Here is a 23558-nt window from a genome sequence, read left to right on the forward strand (position 1 = left end):
GGAGATCTGCGGCAATCCAAAAATCTTTTTGTCGTGGTGATTCGGGTCTTTCGATTTGTTTTAAAACCCACTAAAACCTTTGGGTTTTTCAAACGACACAACGTTTGCGGGGCTGTGTGCGCCCTCCGGCCTCGCATTCTCATTCAGCTTTATGTGGCAGCCGCCTGCATCTCTGCAGGGGAGATGTAGTGCACATTTCCCAACTCCACTGCTCCACAGAGCTTCATTAACATGCTGATGTTTCAGCCTGAATCCTTCGGGCGCCTCTCGTTTCACAGCTTGCAGCCAATAACTGGTTCATGTGGGGCAGAAACTCGACTTTTTCAAGCAGGGGAAAAAAACACGCCGGGCTCGGAGAAAGCCAGCGATGGATTGAATTAATAAAATAAATACATCAGGGTAGGACAGTGCGGTGCAGCTCCCATGGGGCAGGAATGAATAGAGCCGGGGCCTTAAGTGATCCTGGGGTTGAGCAAAGTGAAAAGAAGCAGCGAGGACGGCTGGAGGTCAGCGAGGCTGGGAGCAATCAGTGATTGGAGATAGACTCAACCTACCTGTTCAGATAAAGCTTCCAGTCAGAGAGGCTTAGCTTCTCTCTGTTTGCTGCTGGAGGCCACCGGCCTGCTTTACTCGCTCCATTTTCTACTAATACTCTCTGTTTGCTATTTTTGCTGTCGTTAACTTTGTGGTCCCTCTTTGTTTTCTTTTTATAGAAAGTATTCGACTCAGTAGCTGCGTTTTCATTACAAATATATGGATATCTTGTGGTGTTTCCATTAAATAAGTCATTAAAAATCATGGCAGTGGTGAATGTAAACAGCTACATGAGTTTATAATCATGATTCGGCCAATCAGAGGAGGCTTTGGTGTCTTATTCAGGCAGCTATGGACACGGCGGCAGTTTGGGGAAATTGTAGTCGGCCATTTTACAGAAAAAAGATGGATTCCAACACGTTAGAATGACACAAATTATACATATATATGTAAATATATAATATAAACATTATCTTTCTACAACTTTCTGTTGTCTTCTTTGTTGTTTCTGCCAGTAGTAACTCATGATGTGAAAAAAAAATTTCCATTGCAATTTTGCGAAATATATCTATTTTGATATGGCTGGAAAAAAAACAACTTTTTTTTACAGGAAAAACATGAGTTTTTTCAAAATTAACATGTTTACTTTGAGCAAATTTATATCATAATTTCAATTTGAACAATTTTATGGTTAGCAGAATTGTAGCTAGTGATTTTATCTTTCCTAAACCTAATCGGACTGGAATAATCTGGATTGAACTGGATTGGATCCAGTTCAATAACAGTGGAATGTAACTCTGTTTATTTAGGGAAAATTTGTGTTTTCACAGATTTTTTCCAAAAGTTTTATAAATAAAATGCAGCTTGGTTGTTATTAACGTCTCTGCTAAAACAACTTCCATTGAGTGTATTAATGCATATTAACGTATATTTGGTTATAGTTATAACACTCAGGGCCCACTGTACATTTTACTTTATATAAATACTACTAAAATTAATTAGCTGGAGAAACATTTTCTGGTGCATTCTATAGTTTGTCAGTCAAAGACTGACAAACTATTAGCAAAAATAATCCAATGAGCAAAGGGTCAATGTTCCAGAACTTTCCACTAGCCACCTTAAATCCTGATAAAGTTCTTGGTGCGAGCAAAATAGAGCAACATATTCAAAAAGAGGATGAATGTTGTGTTTGACCCCTCAACAAGACAGGAGGAGGCGATATCTCCTTTTGGACGCCGTCCAACTGAAAGCAAAACCCAGAGGGCTCACTGTAAACAATTTCAAGGTCCACAAAACAGCTTTATAGCCGTTATTAATGCACAAAACAAGAATTACAGAGGTCAAAATACGTGCAGCAGAGGCCACGGTAACCCAAGGAGAAAGCTCTTACAGACAGGTTTTAATATGCAGCCAGCAGTGGATTCCCCCCTTTAGAAGTTCAAATTAATTAACCCTGGACATTGCTTCTGAACTCAAACAGAGGCAGAGAGGCTTTAAGGTTAAAAGCCTGAAATACAGTGAAACAGGAGCGTTCCTACGGGACAATGTCAGGAAATTGGAAAGGTACTGTTGACATTTGGAGCTGGGAAGGAAAGCAACAACAAGAATTAAAAAAATAGCAAAAAAAGGTAGAAAATTCTGCAATAAGATGTTGGATCATCAATAAGAGATCCAAAATGATCAGAAAACGACAAAATGAAGCGTTCAAAAATCAGTGGAAAATGCGGAGGGGAAATCTCAAATCAATCAATGAAATACGCAGAAAGGAACCAAAAAAGGATAAAAACAAACATGAAAAGCAACAAATAATGATCCAAAATTGAGAAAACATTGTCTCTCCTGACTTAATAGGTCAGGATAGATCTATGGCTGAAACAAAACATTATCATTACATTTTCTTTAAAACAAAATCATTCTTAGATAATGAGATTTCAGTCTGTTTTGAGCTCATTGGCAGGATGTGCTGTCACTTTAAATCCAAATAAGCTGCTGCTGGCCACTTCCCCCCAATTCAATGTTTACATGAAAATGGCTGCAAACTAATGCGTAATTATACAACTATACATCTTTGAAAAGCAGAAGTGGAGCCTTCTGCACAACCAGCAAAAATGCAGGAAGTGTTTTCTGGATGATAAGTCAACAACAAAACACAATTGAGAAAATGCTCAGGAACTCAGATTGGGTTGCTCAGAACCAGTTGGGCGGAGCTCCACTGGGGTTGCTAGGTAACGGGCAGTGCCTGCTGATTTGTGACGTTACATTCAGAAAGTTTTTGAAATGGCCCATTTTCCAGACACCAAAAAACTTTAACTTATTGCCTACTATAGTTTTTTTAAGCCAAATGGGGGTTAAAAAAAAGGGGGGGAATTTTGAATGTTGAATAATATTCAAAATGATTATAAAAATGAACAGAATTGTGAGCAATTAAAAAAAGCTAGTAGCTGACCCGGTGCATGTCTTGTTCCTCGGTACAGAACCTGATTGCTTCTGCACCCATAGTGGAAACCTGAACCCAGATGACTCTCACGTCTGTGGCTTTGTTCTCGACTCGCAGCCGAAGCTTCAGACAACAGAACCTGGCAGCGATCCCAGGCACAAAGAGACTGAACCTGGTGGCAAAGGGAGCTCTAATTAAAACCCTTTGCTTTTCCACGAAGCAGAGCAACGTGGGATTTGTGACTTCAAGACCAGATCAATTTCTTTTTTCACTGCCACAGGCGGCTGTTTTCTGTTTTACCCTTTTGAAGGTTGATTTGAGCTAATTTGGCTGCTGCAGCTGCAGATTCAGCGGCCGTAAACAACACCTCAAGCATTCCCGTTTTCCAAAGTCGAAAAGAAACACTGAGCAAATACTTTACTTAGTTATCATCAGTCTGTGCAGATTTAAGTTAAAACATAAACCTAAAAAAATTACTAAAAATGTTTTTGAGAAGTTTTGTCATTTAGCCAAATTTTAGAACCTCACTATGTTGCAATTTCTCTACTAACTAAAAAATAGCTTTTTGCAATACGCCAAAACTCATAATTACTTCAGAAAATTTACATCTTTTGTTATATTTTTCACCAATGGAGGTCGCCACTTTTTCACCGATGGGATAATGATGCATAACGGTCCTTTCTGTACTGGAATCTACAGAGTAAACACAGAAAGGCTAACTTTACTTGAGTAGTTGTTTATCATATTGCGTTTGACTGGTGTAATTTTACATTAAGCCACACTGTGTCACTAGTGGCTGTAATTTAGAACAACAACAACAACAACAGAAAAACCAGTGAGTTGAACCTGGTTCGCTTCCCACACGAAAAAAAAAGATGAGTGCAGTGGGAGAGAGTCGGAACCGACACAAATTAAAATAGACCTACATTTGTGCTCTCAACATTTCTCTCCAGAAGACTTTGAATCATTTGTACGAGCAAAACTGACAAAGGTTCTAACAGGCGATTGTTACCTTGGCAAGTTAAAAATAAATGCTGTGCTGAAAGTTTTTATCCACAAAGCGTCTAAACCGTACTGCAGCTAGAGCAAAAAATGCTGGGAAGAACATCAGACAACAGCGCTGGAAGCTCTGTTAAATTCTGACAGAGTAAACAAAAAACTAAACAACTTACAGTGTTATTACTTTATTGTTTTTACATCTAAAATAAATATTTCTCACATAAAGTCTAGTGCTACTTCTAATCATGGATCCTTTGAAATAAACACCTAAATTAAATCAATCTGTGTGTAATAAATCTCTACAATATGAGGCCCAAAACTGAAAAATAATGTTTTGATATATAAATAATAGAAAATATTGTAGCACTTGTCTCATAACTTATTTTCCTCAGCAGTGCTACTCAGTTATGTCGAGCATGTTTCTATTTTAAATCCCTCAACAGGGGGAGAGGTTGTCTCCACTCCGTTGCGTCTGTGGTAACATTTTTTTAGCACTGACCGTGCTGCAGCACCGTTTCTTATTTCAAGCTCTCTGGCCGGAGGTCAGTCGGCTAGAAACAGCCTGAATGCTTCCCTGCTTGACGTTTTTAATCACATCTACATTTTGAACTCAAGGCAGCAATGGAGGAAACTAAATCTGGCAAACTAATGCCTCCTGACGGCTGTTTGTTGATGTCAAAGAGAGATAAATGGAACATTTTCTGCTGCTGTCAAATTTATTTGGCTGTCAATTTTCAATTTCAGTTCACAATGTAATTTAGCTTGTCTTCCGTCAGCTATAATTTACTTGAATTCATGACAGAGCAATAATAACCATCATTATTGCCGTCTTCTCTGTAATTTCTTTCTATTCTGCTAATATTGATGAAAAACCTCTTTTCCAACTTGACAAAACGAGTTTGGCCTTTTTCACAATTCAGCCTTTATTTTGTCATCATATTTTAAACATTTTTAAAAATAAACAAATATTGTTCTCATTTGTTACTGTTATATATATTGACTTCCTGTTGCTGTGGTTAGGATATGCGTTCACAGGACACTTTATGTAATTTTTGGTAAACACTAATAGATCACAGTGAAGACTTGCTTAAACTTAAAAATCGCATCAGAATGGAAAAAAAGAGGAAATTTATCGACTTTTAATGTTTGGTAGTTACATAAGTTGGTCCAGAAAAACATTTTTCGCGTTTGTAATGTAAAGTAAACTCTTCCTGAGTTAAAACATCAGTATTGTTGTTTCCAAATGAATATGAACTTATTTTCTTTGCATTATTTGAGGTCTGAATGCACTGCATCTTTTATGTAAATAAATACTAAATTTTTGCTTGGAATTTCAGAGACATGTTGTCAGTAGTTCATAGAATAAAAGAACAATGTTCATTTTACTCTAACATATAGCTATACAAAGTAAAATCAGGCCTTTTATTTTTTTAAAACTGTATATTTAGTTCAGTAAAGAAAACAAGTTAAGATTAGACATCAAAATGTGAACATTTACTTGAAATGACAGAATATTTAATGGGTTGTCCTAATTTTCAGAGTGATTTACTTTTAACAGCCCAGTTTGCAAATTTAGACATTAAAGCAACAAAGATCAATTGGATGGATGATTGTTTTTGTGTTATCACGTCAAGGCAAAGTCTTTCAGCAGGAAATCGTTTGGAGTTTTCTCAAACTTCCCCAGAGTGGGAACGCAGCAACCATTAATTCCTATTTCTCTGCTCTATTAACCCCTTTCCTGGCTTCCTCTGATTACTTGTTGATCTATAGGCCTATTAGCAGCATTATTCAACAACCAGACATGCAAGAGCATGGGTGGCACCTGAAGACATTCATATACATCTCTGACAATAACATCTCGTTAGGCCTGACCCATGATTGACTGTCTATAGATTGGAGCTGCGAGGAACTGACTCAATTAATAATGACCAGACGAAAGCTCATTGATTGTGACATTAGTGGGGATAAACATGATCGTTAAGGGATGGGTGTAAGGATTCATTTGCATGGCTCAGTCTGATATGCGACGAGAAGGCCTGAGGGGGAAACTTTCTTTGAGGAGGGCCTCAGAAAGCGAAACTTAATAATTAAACTCGGCTTGGTTTGAAGGAGAGGGATGAGTCCTCTCTCTTTTGTCAATTTCCTCGGAGGAAGCATTCCATCCCGGACGAAACTCGAGTGCACTCAAGAGTCGGCAAAGAAGTAATGAAAAAGCATGGGAAATTACTCCGAACGCACAAGCATATGGCATTTTTAACAATCTACCTCAAAGGAAAAGATTTGGTCCACTTTTAGTAATAGCTGCTATCTGTTTGAGAAGAATCAAGACCTTGATCTTCGTACCCAAAATCTGATTGCAAAACAGCCAGAAAAACAGAAATATAACAAGAAATGTTGACAGCAGAGCTGCTGCTGAAATGGGTCCTGGAACGTCGAAATGCCTTCAGTGGTTGTTCAAGGTTTCATGCAACGTTTTGACGCCATCTTCTCAATAAGGTCCAAAATCTCCAAGAAACTCTCTGCTGAATCTGCGCCATGAAGAATTAAAGCAGTTTTAAAGGTAAATGGGTTTCCTACCCGGTACCAGCAAGGGTTGTCTAATAAAGTGGTCAGTGAGTGTATATTAAGGTGAAAAATGATAGATCTTCGCTTGGTTTCTTTTCATTATTCCCTCCTTGCGTATTTTAATTTTTAACACTCAAACATTAAATTAACAGTCATAGCTATGGCTAATTTAAAACCTCATAAAATCTTTGGAAACTCAAGCATAGAGCTGTAAAATCCATCAGATAATGAATTCTGTGGATGGAAAAATAGAGATAATCATGGCTAAATTAACCGCCAGCCCTTTCCTTTTGGTAGCTTCCTCCCAACAGTCCGGTTTGATTATTTTCTCTGCTCTCTGCTGAGGAGAAGACGCTGAGGTCATAAAGAGATGGACGTACTCGGGTGGGTTATGATGTGTAAACAATATTCAGTTGATTTGAAGGGGCCACATCAAAATCAGATTACCTCGCTTGTAAGAATTGGTGCTTTTAAACTCCAGCAAGTTTTCATCAGATGCTGCTGCGTTTTGATTGGTTGATGCACAATTTTGAAATATTGCATTAGAAAAGCTTGAAGGAAATGGCAAAATTTTAAATAGTTTATTCAACTTCTCAACAAAAGCGGGTATTGTCTTTTTGGAAAAAGAGCTAATGCACCCAAAAGGGAATGGAAACACATTTGAAATGACCTAGTCCAAACCTCCAGCATGTAATGGAGGACTGATTGGAGAAATCAGCCTAGATTTCTATTGAGAAATCAATCTGAGCCTAGACTTTCTCCAAGTCTAGGCTGGCATTGATTGGTGGAGCGTCACCATCCACTGGAGGTTCTGAGCCTTACCAGAGGCATGAAACTGAAAAACTTTAAATTGGAGTTCTGGGGTTTGTTCCTCCAGTTTGGAGGGGATGACTCTACATTTTCTGAGTTGTGTGGTCCGTGCTATCTTATAAATGCTAACTCTTGTTTAACACAGCCATGCAGAGCGTCGACATCTGACAAATTTATCCCTTGTGTGTTATGGTTGATTCCAAACCAGTATATGGAAACGCGCCTAATTTGCTTTTTATGCAACATTTTAAAAGTTTGCATGAAAACATAAACACTGCCAGATGTTTTTGTGTTAGTTTCTGTGATTTGAGCTTATTTTTGTTGTGCTACCCTATGGTGTACCACAGGGCTCCATTGTTGGACCTCTGCCTTTTCACCTGTTGTTAAAACCATAACATGTTTTAACATCTTTTCATTTTTATGAACATTATTTTCATGTCTATTTCCCCTTGCAAATCAGACAACACTCTAATCCTATAAACTAGTTGGTGCTACATGAACGTTCTGATGCTCAGTTCCAATTTTTTGCTGAAATCGGACTTTTTGTTGCGTGGTTGTTCATATTGGTAAAGAAGAGGAATCAACAATGGACGCCTCTGTTTAGATTTTGAAATCAACAGTATGGTTGCAAGACTGTACCAAAGAGAAGGATGTTAATAAAAATAACAGTGGGTGCTTAAGCCATTGTTTACATCCAGATTTACAAAATCTAGCTTCTTCTGGTGCAGATTTATGACGTAAAAGTTGAATAAAATGCGACATGACTGTTCCGATTGACGATATACGATTTAGTGTCACAAATGGAAATGAAGGATTGGAATTGGGGCATTCAGCCTGCCAGAAAAAATTCAAATATGTGCAAAAACAAAATAAAAAATCACATTTTCCTGTAATGTGAATGCATCATTCAACAGAACCCCAAATATTAAGGTTAAATCTTTGGCACCATGTAAAAAAACACCAATGATCACAAATCCAGGAGTAAAAATAGAGCCTCTCCTGAAAAGGAGCAGCTAAGTGAACTCAGTGTGAAGTCTTGTTTTACCAGTTGAGGCGTTTAGCAAAGATTAAATGTGTTTATCTCGCAGCAGTCTAGAGACAGTAATCCTTGTTTTTATCACATCTCAGCTCAATTATTGTAATGCACTTCTTTTCTAGGCTGCCGTTTCTTGCTTACAGCTTTTATTTTTCTGTTGGTTTTTACCTTCATTCTTTCAATTTTTGCTGCTTTGTTCGCTGTACAGCTTGTCGCTTCCAAAATAAATTTGATTTTGATCTCTAGGTAGATTTCAAACTTCAGGAAGTTGACTTTTTGAAGGTCAGTCTGCACCACAGGAAGGTGATACGTCCAAAAATAAGCAGCCACTGCCATCTGGTGAGGTGGGTTTTCCTCTGATTGAGGCGTCCCGACAGACCAGCTGTCCTGCGAGTTAAATTGAGGAAGCTAAGCAGGAAACGCCGCATGTTGAGTTGCCTGTTCATCAGAATGTGATGCTGCAGAGGATTTATTCCATACTTGCTGGGAACCAGCAGCTATCTGAGCCTGAATATAATCAGCAAGCATTTACACCTTGTGATGGTGTAAATGCTCTCCAGTTCAAAACTCCTTATTAGCTGTAAACTGACTCTCCTTGTGCATATTGGAGCTGCTTGTTGTGGCTGATATCCGGTATATCAAACTTGGTGTTTGGCTCATTTTTCTGCTTTTCAGGATGACATTGATATCGTCTCTTTGTAGCTGCGCTCAGAAACCCAATCCTCTGATCGCTATGGGATTATCTGCTCTATGAATAAATAAGTGGGAACAAATCAGCTAGGATCTTATATCATACTGGTACACCAGTGAGTACATTACAGGCATTATTATGTTGACTGCGGCATATTTTACACAAAGCAAACAAACAGAAGTCTTTGACTACAGTTCTGTTTACAGTTAAATCCCCGTCGTTCCGTTTGCATGAATCCCCCAAGACGGTTTGATTTACATGCCTGATAATCGGGGAACTGGCTTAGAGGCACGTTAAGCCGCAGATGGAGTTTTTATCTTGGCGTACTGGTTGTTAATCGGAAAAGAAATGCTTTTTCATTAGACCTGAAACAGATTCTCACAGTCTTAGTAAGTAACTCTGTTCATAACAGTGTTCTTTCAAACGAATGATGCTGCGTTTTAAAATTATTCACATTACCTCAGGTGAATAAAACAACACATGTGGATATTTTTGCTAATTTTAACTGTACAAAGTTCTTTAAATGTCCAGTGAGTAAACAAAAAATCCCATTTCTCCATAACAAGTGGAACTTTCAATATCTAGCAAGTTATTCTCGCAATTTACCATTTATTAAAAGAGTGTTTCATCGGATTAAACTGAAGTAAAACCTGCTTCCTGCAACGGTGGGAGTGAAATTACTGTAATAACCCGATATTGGATAGAAAGATCAATATCTCCTCTTTCAGAAACCGTTGAAATTTGTCAGATAGCGCAAAGTGTTGTGGAATTACGGTACTGCAAAGTTGGCTTGTAAAAATGTGTCGTTGCCAACACATTCTGCTGATTTAAGCTGGTGGCTAATCATCAATATGCTCATAAACCACATAATATCTTAACCTACAGAACTCAAATGTGGAGTTCCCCAGGGTTTTGTACTTGGACCTTAATTATTCTTCCTTTAGCGAGTAGAAAAATAAGAAGTAACTAATGTTTCTTAGCCTTTTACAGATGATATTAATCTGTGCTGCTCCTTGAGGTCCTGTTGAATTAAGTTAGCATGCTAACATGTTAATAGAATATTGTTGTGATTTTCAGAACAAGTAAAAACTGCAGACACTAAATGCTAGAAATGGATCATAATAATTTCCCATGATGCATTTTCATACAGTAATAATAATAAAAACTGGCTAACTGATAATACTCAAAAATGTTTGAGCATTTTTCCCGCTATGATTGATGTCATACTAGGAGTTAAAGTCTGTTCAAACTACCTGACTAAACAAAAATATATGTTTAAAATATTAAAATAGGAAACTCTGACAGTATTTTTGATTCACTGGGATTACTTCCTGAAAATACCAACAATAAAAAAATAAAAAAAAGTTTTGCTCAAGCTCTTGGAAAAGAGGAGAAAAGCCTGTCAAGATCATTCTCCCCTCCAAGTGCTTTGATGAGATTATTACAAAGAAAATCCATCACGGCTGTTTCAATCAAAGCCTCTTTATGACGCATGAAGCAAAAAATAAAAAAATAAATAAAAATAGCGAGGAGAGAGCCAGGAAATAAATGCAACAGCCACAACAAAGCTGGCAGCAGCAGACCGACAAGCTAGCTGTAAGTACCTTGTTTTATTTTAGATTTGTGCATTTTCTAAAGCTGGATGGAAGACGTAAAAGTGACCAATTTGTTCTGGTTTTTCCATTTTTCCAAGATGAAAACAGTTTTAAAGTTAAATGGATTTAGAAAATCTTCCTAAATTGGCTTCTGTGCATTTATTTATAAGAAAAAAAAAAGTGTAAACGAATAATAACTGTGTCTTGACCCAGTTTCAGAAGCAGTCGGAGGCCCACAGCATCACAGATCCACCACCATACTTAACACTTTGTCTGAGCTGCATGTTTTTTTATCATTTCTGTCTTTGATTCGCACTAAATACAGCTAAAATTAGAGATGGTTGGTCAAAAAAGACTTGATTTGCTTCAGGAAAGTTTTAGAAAACCGTTTAGTGGCTCAAGAAGGGGAAGCAGGCACCAAGATGTGAATGTTTTTTGGGATTATGATACTCTAAATGTGTTAACATTGCTATATTTTGTTGAAAATATGCAAAACATCCAAAATGACATAGAGATGTGCCAAGAATAAAATCAAAAATTTAATATATTTTATAAATTTGAGTCAATTTTGTATGAAATGACGTGAAAAAGAGAAAATGTGTGTTTCCCTGACAAAAGATGGCGGACAATTTTGCTCTTCTTCTCTCTGAACCTTTGTTCTTTAAATTAAATTAAATATTTCCATCCACACTTCTTCCTTCCACTCAACTTTTCAGTAATATGCTTAGATACGTGGATATTTCTGCTTTAAAATAATTTTTTTTTTTTTAAATCCTAACACTTTTTTACTGACTCCAAATTGACTCGGTTGCACCTGATGGGAAAAGAAATCTGAAATAAAAGGAAGGAGTAAAAGCTGTTTTGCAATCAGCACATTTTTCTCCACAAGCAGAAAAAGAAAGAAAAGTATGCAACCAGTTATAAACTGAAATAGTTTGGAGGAAGAAGTGAAAGAAGAAGCAATTCAATACACGACAAATGCATAATACATAGGAGGAGAATTGAATAGAGAAGATTGCTTGGCGACAGACAGAGGGCACATATATGTGGACTCAGTTTGTTTCATTAGGTCTGCAGTCGGGTCTTTATACAGCATGGCGGATGATAAAAACAAGGCAGCAGATTGGACCTCAAATGGAAGTGGCGGATGTTTCACATCTAATATCACTGATTGGTTCTGAAGAGAGTTCTTCAGCGTCTAACCTGATTTAAAGGAGCAGGAAACGACGAGTCCGCAGCGTTTTTCCATAAAACTGATTTTGGCTGGAAATATGAAGAATGATGTCTTAACCATGTTAAACTTTAACAGGACCTGGGGTGGTTTAGCTGGACTACGCCATGTTGGAAATGTTTTTTTTTCCCAGGCTCTCCGCTGTTCGCTAACAAGAGAGGACAGCCAATCGAAGTGACCCGCCTTCAGCTCGCCACTTCCCAGCTCTTGTTTTCTGGCGGAAAAGCGAACCAACACTCTGGCGGGCCATTTAGCCGCCGCAGTAATGACAGAGGCAAACACTGGCTGGATCCAAACCGGCACAAATGACCAGAGAGGCAAAAACAAAACAAAACCGAAACACAATGCTTTAGTTTCCCAGCTGATTTCTTAAATGTAACGGTTAGATTTTTATATCAGATAAAGACAAGATGAGTAAATAATGACTCATTTATCAAGGGAAGAAGAAAAGACTGTTACTTATAACTCTCTGCTCAACTCTTTTTAGGAAGCTTGATGCTAAAAATTAAAATTTTAAGTACAAAAAGAAGAAAACTGGACTTTTTTCTAAAGAGGTTTCACCTCCAGTTCAAAAACATATATAAAAGATTCACTAATATGAATGTTAAGGTCATATAAGGTCATTAAAATTGTCGTTAATGAAACGACTTTGCTGCTATATTATGATCTGTGAAGCTATTCTGCTTTGTTTGATGCTTTGTTTATTTGGAGAATACGTATTTTAAAAGTAGAAAGAGGAAGATCAAGCACAAAATCTTACTCAGTATTTTGATCTACTTTATAGGTAAAATAACCTGATAATTTAACTAGTATTTTCTTTAAAAACAAAATCCAATCTCTTGCTGAAAAGTTACTTGTAAGTTTGTACTAGTACTAAAATATTTGCGCTTCAAATTAGACCAAAGTACTCTGTAATATTTTGTTTTTCTGGTCATATTTCTGCTGCGTTGTGAGACTTGCTTTCAGTTCTCTGAAATATTTCTTTTACTTTTGTTCGTCAGTGAAGTCGGCGCTCTTTACCAGGAAATGAAAAGCAACATTTCACAGTAAAGTTCAGAAGCTTTTTCAGAAAGCCTGACAGAGAAAGGTAAAGTGGGGCACGATGTTTACCTTTATCGTGCTTTTACCTGTAATGTCGGGCTTCTGTGGCATGAAGAACTGATAGAAGGTGGGCTCCGATAGGCCTTTGACGTTGCGGGCTGTGATTTCCACTTCATATCTCGTGTTCCACTGCAGCGACTGCAGCATCGCAAAGTCGTTAGCTCCTGGAACCAGCTTGGTCATCCACTGTTCCTCTTTATCCTGCAGGAAAGGGATCAAAAAATAAATTAAAAATCAGGGTCAAAGCGTGTTAGCTTGATAAACAACAGGCTGGGTTTTAATCCAGTCTCCCTTTACTCCTCTAGCCAAATGCGCTTATGTTCCAACCTGGCAACCCATCCCACCAAATCAAGCTTACTGGAGGTAGACAGTAGTGCTGAATTAAGTGAAAGGAAAAAAGAAACACAGTTTAAATATTTTTTTACAATTAAATATCCTTAAAAGTTTGGTGAGCTTTTTATGATGAATCATGATGTGGAATGTTTATTTTCTGTTGCAGGAGAATATTTACTCTACTTTGCTTTCTTTTTAATAAATAATTTAATCCCTTTCTTTTACACAAATTATGAACCTGAATACTATATAGACTTTCAGATTTTTTTCTTATTTTTCTAAGAATCATTTCAAGCTCCTGCCCTTGAGCTGCCTGTTTAAAAAGTGACACAAACACAAAGTTGCAACATATTGACAGAGTATATTCATAAATAAATACTGTTTATGCTATAAAAACAAATAATGTTAGCTCAGAAAATACTGAAATATGTTGCTAAAATATGTACTTATTAAATAATACATTTAAAATCACACATGTGACTATTCAAATTGACTTTTTTTTTTATTATTCCCAAAGATAAATTAAATGGCTGGCTGTGGGCAGGAAGGATCTCCTGTACCAGTCTGTGTTACAGGGCGTCTAAAGACGCCTCTGACTGAAGACACTTTGTTTCATGAGTTGTCTTTAATTTCCTTGACTTCATATTAGGTTTGCTTTCCTCTCTTTGATAAAACTCTGCTTTGAGATGGCGGCCATCTTGGTCAGGTCAAAGGGAATTCATTCTAGAGGCATAAAAGGTATGAAGAAAAAAATGACCAAAATTAATATTTATGTCCTAGGAGTTTTTATTTTAAGTTCCTATTGGTGAAAATTGTTGAAACTCATCTTTCCTTTTCTTTATATTCCACATTAATGGCTTATTTTTGCGTTTCTCCATCATTTGAAACACACCACAGCTTTATTTACAGCGTTCTGGCCTCTTTAACCCTTATGTTCTACATTTAATTTGAACCACCATTAAAATAGACGAGCAAATCCTGAGAGACGGTTTGTCCTCTCATTAAAATTGTAAGCGAAACAAGACGTGAAAAACAGAGATCTGCCAGCAGAACATTATTCATTTAAGGAATCAACTCAACCCAGCAGCAAATCAATCCAGCCTCACATTGTGTGCAAAGGATTATTACGTCAAATATAAAACAACTCCATCAGTGTGAGTTACTTTTTAGAAAATGTAGGAGCACGCCTTGTGCCAACTGAATGGCCTCATGTAAATTTAATGAACGCTTGATTTCCAAACCGCGCCTGTTGTGTTTCGCTCTCTTTGTGCTCAACGTCAAAAACAGGAGTGATAAATGTGAAACATTTATTCTGTCTGCTAAACAGAGCTGCTCAATAATCAGAGCAGCTCATGAATAATAACTCAAAATGTAAACCTGGGGTAAAAGAGCAACACAACGTTATTTATCCTGGCAGAAATGTTTCTGTCAAAGATTTCCTCTGTATTTTATCTCACTGGATACTAATAAAAATTATTTAGATTTACTTTATTATTTTAATTTGCTCTCCAAAGTAATAAATTGTAATGTTTATTGTTTGTTTCATAAATGATGACTGTTTTTATGTTGAAATGTGCTACACAAATAAATTTGACCTTAACTAACCTTAAGTATTTTTGAATTTGAATCTGAACTCCCAAAAAATAAAAGAAAAAGAAAACTCTGAACCATAGTTAATAGACAGCATTAATTAAAAACACTTCACAAAAATACATACTAATACCAATAATAGTAGATTAATGATGCAATAAATAAATGGTTCTTATAACAGAAGATAAAATAACAAAAGTTACAGTGGATTATTTCACTCTTCTAAAATAAAAACCTTAAATTCCCTGGAGAATTTTGGAATAAATTTGCGAAAATACAAAGTTTTAACAGAATGAAGGGTTTTTGGCTCACTGTTTTGTATTTGACAATATATTCCACGATGGGCATCCCGCCGTCATCCTGCTTGACCAGCCCCAGCCTGTAGGCCTTCCCCACGCCCCTCTGGCCGTGGACCGCCGGCGGACTCGGTTCTCCTGAGGACGACAGCATCACATCTTCATCATTTTGCTCTTTTATTGCATCTCCTTCCCCACGTTTCCCTCCCAGCAGCAGCTGCGCTGTTCTCCGATACGTTTGGTGGATAAATAAAATGCTTGCGGTGAAATTCCCGGCAGATGAGGAGAATCTGACAGAATCCATTCCAGGTTCTGATAATCTAAATTCATATCTGTGAAAGTCAGGGAGGTTGAGGCCCTCTCCAATATAAATACACCCCAGTTGTGTAATATGGCAAATAGGCCTCATTCTGCAGAGTTGCTGATGCTCTGAATAGATTCTGGAGGCATGTAATGCATTTCTGTGCATTTCTGTCACACATCCAATATCTGTATTAAATCAGAACCAAAACATTTCCATATTCTTGCTGAATTTAGCTGCTTTAGCGTATAAAACACAGCCTGAACTGCTGAGGGTGCCGACAACTCATCGTTAACACCCTGTGAGACGTTAGAAAACCGTTAAAGTGAGAGACGGGCGTCGTTATCGCAGGTTTTGATTGGTTAAAACTCAACCTGGTTTTAGTTTGGAAGTCAGAGGATCCCGACTTACGGATGGGTAAAGTCTGGAAGGTCTCCGTGTGGCTGAACTCTCCCTGACCTTTCCCGTTCACGGCGGCGACTCGCACCTCGTACGTCGTGTTGGGCTCCAGTCCGGTCAGAACTACGGTGGCTGCAGAGAGACAAAACCACAGCTCACTTTATCTGTTTGCAGAAAAAAAAACAGCAGTCTTCTGAGGAAACGCAGGAATGTGAAGAGGTTTATTTTAACACATCGTTCAATGCAGGAAACATCAGCTTTTTCTGCAGCAGATTTGGATTTTTTATTATTTTAATATTAGAAATCAACTGAATACACAAAACCAGGAGGAGGTTAGAGGCATTTGGTTAGATGATTTTGTGTATTTGCAGTGCTCTTCTTGTGCCCTTTTGTCCTTAATGTTACAAAAGTTGAACACCTCCAGCCTGGTTATTAGATCCATCAGGAAATTTTGTTAATCTGGATTAAATTCCTATTTAAATCTCACAGATTTTATTCTATCAGCCAGCAGAGGGAGAGTGAAAGTTGCCGTTTTTGTCGGTGTGAACAAATAAAATCCTCTACTGGTAAATAGGTGCTTTTTCAGTCCTTTGGTCTTGGAAAGGAAAACAAATGTTTTGCATTTTGCATCAGCGCTCTGGTTCCATTGCTGGCGCTGAAACGAGGCGAGTCCAGGCCTCATTATGCTGCAGTTTACTGAGGGGAACTTCAGCGCTGAAGTCTGTGATTAAATATGGAGACACTTAGCATTATGTAATTAGCTTTGCTCACTTTTCTGCGTTTTAGATCAAATTCTGTTGAAATAATCCAAATTAGATTCATTTGTAATTGTGAATTTTTCCCTTCATTTCAACATCCTGGTTGGTTTTCTCTTCAGTAAATCTGCAAACTGTAATTGACTCTGAAATGAGGGATATTAGCGATAAGCCCTTCAGGTTTGTTGGAGCTGCTTATCATCCCATGGCTTTCATTTTCCATCCATCTGTCTGTCAGCGCGCGCCGTACTTCCCGACAAGGCTCAGAAATCAATTTGGAGGGGTAAAGCACAGGAAGAGGAGAAGGGAGCGCTTTCAGGCCGGACCGGTCCTGGCGCCGGCCGCTGCCAGGTGTTTGGAGCGTCGTCAGGGGCCGACAACATCCCAGGGCCAAAGCTTTGAAGGATCCTGTGACCGATCGTGCAATTATGTCTGAACTGGGCCGATGTTGAGGCGTCAACACAGGAGATTACAGGTTCATCTTGAATGTAGGTTTACAATTTCTCTCTCTGACAGGTGAAGGATGAAGTCAATCAGGTATTTTTACTTTAAACTTTAAAACTTTAAACGGATCAAAGTTAGGTTTCCGTTTCCTTCAGGGTTGTAAATATAACGCTACACAGTCGGATATTTCTCTTCAAAATGGGAAAAACAATACAACATGTCATTCAAAAATGGCTGAAATGATTTTAAGAAAAAACCTTTTCTGTTCTGTTTTTGTTTAGACTAATGCTGGAAACAAACGGATCGAATGTAAAACAGAGAACATGGTGACCATTTTAAGATACGAAGGAGGATCTGTCATGCTGTGGGCATGACGGATCCGTATAAAATGATCACAAGGCCTACAAATGGCCCCTGAGCCGCACCTTTGGCCTCCTATGGTACAGGAAAAAACTACATTTTTCTGTTTTTTTAAAGCTTGACTTTTCAGTGGATCATGAAATTACAAAATTCTGCCAGAAAAAGAGGCCATCTTGAATTTTTTTAATAGCAAATTGATTGAAAAAACAAAAATCCCAGCAGAAATGGTTCAGTTGACATAAAATGTACAGAAGAGAAAATCAGAGGAAAGCATAGACAACAACAAGAATAACCATTGTTACCTCAAGCCAAAAACAATACAAATAGTTGATATTTTTGTGTCTTTATGTGTCAAAAATCTCACCAAAAAACATAAAAACTTAATCCGGTTTGTTTCTTCAGCTGCTATAAAACAAGAAAATATAAAGAGAAGCAGAAAACTGCAACTCCTAACTCTGATAAATGATGTTTGGAAATCAAACTCACTCTGCACGCTGTGCGACTTCACATCCCTCCAGTCTATGGAGCCCAGCTCTTTATACTGGACCAGGTAGAAGCTGATGGGAACGCCGCCGTGAGAGTCCGGCTTCATGAAGGTGACGGTCGCCAGCCGCTGGGAAACGGCCGACAGACGGACGGAGTACGGATTGGATGGGACGTCTGTGAAAAAACAAGAAAACACCAGAAACTGCTGAGATCTGAGATCGACAGGGTTTAAAAACAACAGAAGGGAATAAATAAATATGAAAAATAACATCTGATTTCCATCTGAGGAAAGGAAAGAAGAACAAAAGGGAAAACAAGAATTGTAAGAAAAATGGAAGGAAGGAGGATAGATGACAGGAAAGAAATAAGGAAGGAAAGAAAGAAGTAAACAAGAAAAGGCAGAAAAGTAAAGAAAAACAATTGAAATTAAAAACAAAAAATCAAGAAAGGAAGAAGTTAGGACAATTGAGCTTGTAGGAAACAAGAAAAGAAGGATAGAAAAGAGGAAGAGACAAAAACAGGAAGGGAAGGAAAGAAAAAGCTGATAAACACTGAAAGGAAGGAAGGAAACATGGAATGAAGGACAAAAAAGATGAACAAAAAGAAAAAAGGACAAAAGTGGGAAATTGCAACAAAGAAAGAAAATAAAAGAAGGAAGAAAGAGGAATAGAATAAAAATGTCCTTTATTGCCCCATAGAGGGGAATTTTTAACAACAGCAGCAAAGTGACAGGAAATAACAAACAGACTCACACTAGGACAGAAAATATTAAATATAGATGTATAGATAAACATTTTTTTTTAAAAATGTCTCTCTCTCTTTCTCTCACCTGCCTGGGCCAGGATGAACTCCTGGTACCGGACTCCGATGTTGTTCCGGGCCGTGCAGTTATACCGGCCAAAGTCTCGGTCCGACATCGGAGTCACCTGAAAAATAAGCAAGCAGAACTTTTTATAGCAACTCCACCTCGGAATGGCTAAAAATAACATTTTGGAGTGGTCTAGTCAAAGATAAGACTTAAAATCAGCTTCAAATGATGATGTGTGACATATTTGTGAAGTCAAGGATTGGCCCTTCAGAGCCTCCGTACCCACCTCCAGCACCGACTTCTCGTCTGTGCGGTAGATCTGCATGTGCGGCGTTCCCTCTGAGATGGTGAAGCGTTCCCTCCTCCACAGCATGGTGGCGGGCGGGTTGGACATCACGTCGCAGCTGATGTTCACCGGGTTCCCCTCCCACGAGTAATAGATGGTATGATTGGTCAGGAATTTAGGAATATCTGAGAAAAAAAAGAATATAAATTTAAAGCTGCTGTTTGTAACTTTAATAAAAATATTCCTTTACTTCTTTGTGGAAGCTCAGTTTGATATGAGAGACAATCTGTGAAAAATTTAGCTCTTCTGCCTTGTCTTAGTTCTGACTAGAAACAACCAATCAGAGCCAGGAGGCGGGTCTTAGTGCTGTCAATCATTCTCTCTGTAGCGCTCATCTATGCTACAGCTAGCATAACCTGTTGTGAAGAGTTAGCTTGTCCAGTGATGATGGAGGACAAGCAGTTTTCCTGTAACAGTAAGTTAGCACGAGATTGATTGACAGCGCTAAGCCCCGCCTCCTGGCTCTGATCGATTGGTTTATTCAGAAGGCAATAACAGTTCCTTCTGTGAGGTGAAGAAGATCAATCTTTTCATTGTTTATCTGTCTCACATTAAACTGTCACAACATGGTGACACTTTTACCAAATATGTAACAAACATATTTTCTTTATAAAAGTTACACACAGTTGCTTTAAGCAAAAGAGAAAACCAGTAAACTGCTGGTGTGTTGAGCGTTCATGGCAGCTAATTAAACACTGAAATCAAAGGTGGAGCTGGTGTGGATGATCAAAGGCGTCTTAACCCACACATTCTGCAGAAGAAGAAGAAAATGCTTCGGATTTAAACCCAGTGGAGAGAAACATCTGAGTCGGCCTCAAGAGGGCGAATGAAGGATGCAAACGGAGGGCGATAATGAAAGACTGCGGCGGCGGGTGTTGTTGTTGCTGCTTGGACGTTTCCTGGCCCGGCTGGCCGGCTCACGCAGACACACATTATGCTTGTTTTATGCTCCCTTGCAGGACGCCATTAGAGAGATTGATGTGCGGCTCCCTGTCACAGCTGAGGACGTGCCATCGCCTCGCAGTGACTTAGTAAATGAGTTCGTTAGACTCTCCGTCTGAAACATGTTTACAGCAGAACAGCAGCAACTTCCCACATCCAGACGGGGGGTGAACATGTGTGTGTTCATGAACTTTCAAGGGATTTCTTTCCCGAAAATGTCAATTTATCTGACGGCTCAATCTGCTGCGCTGGTATAGTTAAAGCATCTCGTAATGAAGCCAATCTCTTCAAAGCCGAAATGAAGATCTTTGCTGCAGAGCTCATTAGGCAGGGGAGAGGCAGGCTGCCCCAAATAACCCCAAACACGACACGACGAGGAGAGGAAGCCGTCAGCAGGAGAAATCCAGTCTTTTCATTAATTATCACTCTTCAGAGACGATACGACTGCAGGGAGGAGCTGTTTGTAACCATTTCCTCTTCTTTAACAAGACAACCAGACGGTTTCCACAGGAAATGGTAAACTTTTCACCTCTGGAATAATCTTGACAGGTGTAAATATTTGACATCAATTTGTTTTATTGGGAAATAATGAAAGATGCACAGCTAGCTGTGACAGGAACCTAGCTCATTAAAAAGCTGTAAAGTTTCCAGTTAATTGTAATTGAACTTACACTCAATGTCCAGAAACATGCTCTTCTGATGGCCTCCTATCCTGCTTTGAGCCTCACAGTCGAAGCGGCCGAGGTCGCTGAGCCGCACCCCGCTGATGGTCAGTACGGATTTACCGTGACGGCCGCGGACCTCGAACCGCCCGTCCCGACTCTGGAAAACAAACACAAAGTTCCTGTAAATATACCGAGGAACAGGAAGTCCTGAGAAAAGCTAAGAAATACTTCATTTTCCAGCTTTGTAGCAGAGAATGACCCCAGTCTTTTCCCCTTCGCAGGCTGCAGTCTCGTGTCACACCGTGTTGAGGCTAATCCAATAAACCGCCGATATATTACAAGGTCATTACATCGGTATGAAGACAGATGGGAACAATTTGAAGCAACGGGTCAATTACAGCAGACAAGGCTATCAGTGCGGCCGTCCCTCCTAATGAGACCAAAACACCTGCAGCATCCAGGGTGGACGCTTTCCATCAGATGACCTCATGACCCCAGGAGGCATGTAATGGAAACTGTTCAAAAACAACTAAAAATATCCTGTTAAACAAAACAACAGATAAAACTACATTTATTCATCAGGAAGTGCAATATAAAGGATAGTGTGGTGAGAAAATTGACTCAAATCAGAAACAAAAACAAACTCTACCCCCCACTGAGCCTTTTATGCAGCTTCGATTTTAATCAGAGAGAGATTACTGTCTTCCTTTTTCTTATCCCGTCTGATTAAAAAGCAAAAGAAAACTTGTCTGTTAAAGAACATCAATGGTTTTATTTCTTTTTTACAAAATAAATAACATCTCTCTACAGACAACATTAAAAATGAGCAGATTATGAATTTACAGAGTTTTATTTTCTATGTTTTCCCCTCCCTCACCTGTTGCTGCCAGCCTGAGTGAGTATTCAGTATACAAAGAGATCTTAATATGTTTTATTTTTAAGTTTCTCAAACCAAAGCTGTGTTTTTAAAAAAATCTGCTCCCAATGTAAGACAAAATGCTACTGTTGCTTCTTTTACACAAAATAAACTTAAAATGTACTTACATTTAAAATTTATTCAAACTTAAATACAGTTTAGATTTTTCTCTTTTTAAAACTTTATTTCAAACAAATAACATTACATAGAGGATATTTAACACAATGACAAATATTGCAATATTATAACATAAGTAATAGACAATATTGGTGTTAAGATTTTATCATAGGAATCTACAAAGTAGAATAAATAAAGCAAAGAAAAAAACTATTTATCTGGTGTTAATTGAATATGTACAGTGTGAACGCATGAAATGTGACATATCTGCACATATTTCTATTTTATCTGTGATATTGTTGAGCTCCAATTCAAAGTAAATAAATTATTATTGATGTTTTTGATGCATTTTAGGAGTTTGTCTTCTAGAAATGTTCCAGAGATTATATAAATCTGGTCTGTAATTGTAGTTTTTAAACATTTCTCCTCTCTGCTAGCAGCTTTCAGTTACTGTTTGCCTCCATCTGTATTCCCATCATTGTGTACATTTGCATATTTAGGCCGCTGTATTCCTGCGCACACTCTCCCTCTGCTTTCCCCATAAATCAACGCACAGTTCTCTCTTTGTAATGCCCTCCTGTCGCCCCCGACCCAAACGCTCCTCTCCTGCTCCAGACTCTGGCTTGATCCTGTTTGGAACGGCTTTCGTTTTGTCGCCACAAAGCTTTCAGCTAACGAGGTAGAGCGCCGCTTAAAGGCTCGGCTCTGGTCGCTTTGCGACTTCGCTTGTTTGCCTGGCGAGTGGCACTGAATGAGGATGCTGAGGATGAGGCAGCAGAGAGAGAGAGAAACAAAGAGGAAGAGGAAATCTTCTGAGTCAGGAAATTACTCCCCTACTGACAGGGCCTGTGTGTGGAGACAAACTCGCGCCCTGAAGCTCGGCCTGCTTGATATGCAGCTCAGTCACCTGGACAAACGTGAACAGAGAGCCGCATGTAGGAACAGAAACAGGAAGCACCAATATCTCTCTGCGTTTGCATGAAGCACACAAACTCTTAAATAGATTTTGGAGACTGTTACTGTGTTATTTTAGTTTTAGTTTCAGATATTAAAAATGTCAGTGGTAAATGTCAGCGAGGCCGGTGTGATTCTGCCGTCCTCCTCAGCGCTTCGTGGTGGGGCTGAACGTCAGGTCTGCGGCGTCCGCCTGGTTATTATGAGTCCTGCATCACCTCGACCTCACCGAGGCAACAAAATGACATTTAATAATGGCTTTTCTGCTTCAAGGAAATGAAGGCCAGAGAGGCGGGTTCAAAGTGAAACAAAGCCAGTCGGTCGCTAAACATTTCAATTATCTCAAAATCGAAGAACAGACAGTAGCATCTGCGACTGCTTCTCCAAGGCTACGTTTTTATTGTAATAAATATAATAAAGGAGCAAAAGTTTCACTGAATTTTGTTGAATTACATGTAGAAAAAACGAGAAAGTTGTACACAGAAAAAAGCCAATCCAACCATCGAACAGCCAACAATTTGATCATTTGATAAAACAATTCTCCAAAATGTCTTATGAATGTTGAACTGAATAACTACGGATTTCACGCTGGTGGAGATTCTCAGTCAATTAGGACAAGGAAATGATGGCCGCTTCAATAGACGAGAACTAAATTGTACCTCAGAAAAATATAAAATATGTTCTGCTTTGAAAAAAAATGAAGAAAATATTATTTATTGAACCAGTTAAAACATTAATAACACTGTAGTGCATCATGTTATGAACTCACTATATGTTTTGTGCATGTGCACAATGCTGGAGGGCAAAATAACGCTCTCTGTGTTGGCTGCTACGCTACACACAAACT

The 23558-nt window shown here is 38.5% G+C and overlaps 2 protein-coding genes across 5 annotated transcripts in view; both read right to left on the reverse strand.

Annotated features, from left to right (window-relative positions):
• The window catches only part of LOC116715903 (neural cell adhesion molecule 2-like), a 288491-nt gene that overhangs the window by 9769 nt on the left and 255164 nt on the right, over nt 1-23558 (reverse strand). For all 4 annotated transcript variants that reach the window (XM_032556645.1, XM_032556643.1, XM_032556642.1 and 1 more), the window contains 7 exons: nt 20731-20881; nt 19058-19242; nt 18793-18889; nt 17964-18137; nt 15931-16050; nt 15235-15356; nt 13026-13200 (listed from right to left, as the gene is read on the reverse strand). In XM_032556645.1, coding sequence (XP_032412536.1) covers nt 13026-13200; nt 15235-15356; nt 15931-16050; nt 17964-18137; nt 18793-18889; nt 19058-19242; nt 20731-20881 — 1024 coding nt within the window. The remainder of the gene's footprint in view (nt 1-13025; nt 13201-15234; nt 15357-15930; nt 16051-17963; nt 18138-18792; nt 18890-19057; nt 19243-20730; nt 20882-23558) is intronic.
• LOC116715496 (neural cell adhesion molecule 2-like) overlaps nt 1-23558 on the reverse strand; it is a 200905-nt gene that overhangs the window by 7604 nt on the left and 169743 nt on the right. Inside the window, exons 12-20 of the mRNA XM_032555907.1 lie at nt 22599-22664; nt 22349-22504; nt 20731-20881; nt 19058-19242; nt 18793-18889; nt 17964-18137; nt 15931-16050; nt 15235-15356; nt 13026-13200 (exon numbers count right to left, since the gene is read on the reverse strand). Coding sequence (XP_032411798.1) covers nt 13026-13200; nt 15235-15356; nt 15931-16050; nt 17964-18137; nt 18793-18889; nt 19058-19242; nt 20731-20881; nt 22349-22504; nt 22599-22664 — 1246 coding nt within the window. The remainder of the gene's footprint in view (nt 1-13025; nt 13201-15234; nt 15357-15930; nt 16051-17963; nt 18138-18792; nt 18890-19057; nt 19243-20730; nt 20882-22348; nt 22505-22598; nt 22665-23558) is intronic.

The sequence above is a fragment of the Xiphophorus hellerii genome, chromosome 24 (assembly GCF_003331165.1).
Source record: "Xiphophorus hellerii strain 12219 chromosome 24, Xiphophorus_hellerii-4.1, whole genome shotgun sequence".
NCBI classification, from domain to species: Eukaryota; Metazoa; Chordata; class Actinopteri; order Cyprinodontiformes; family Poeciliidae; genus Xiphophorus; species Xiphophorus hellerii.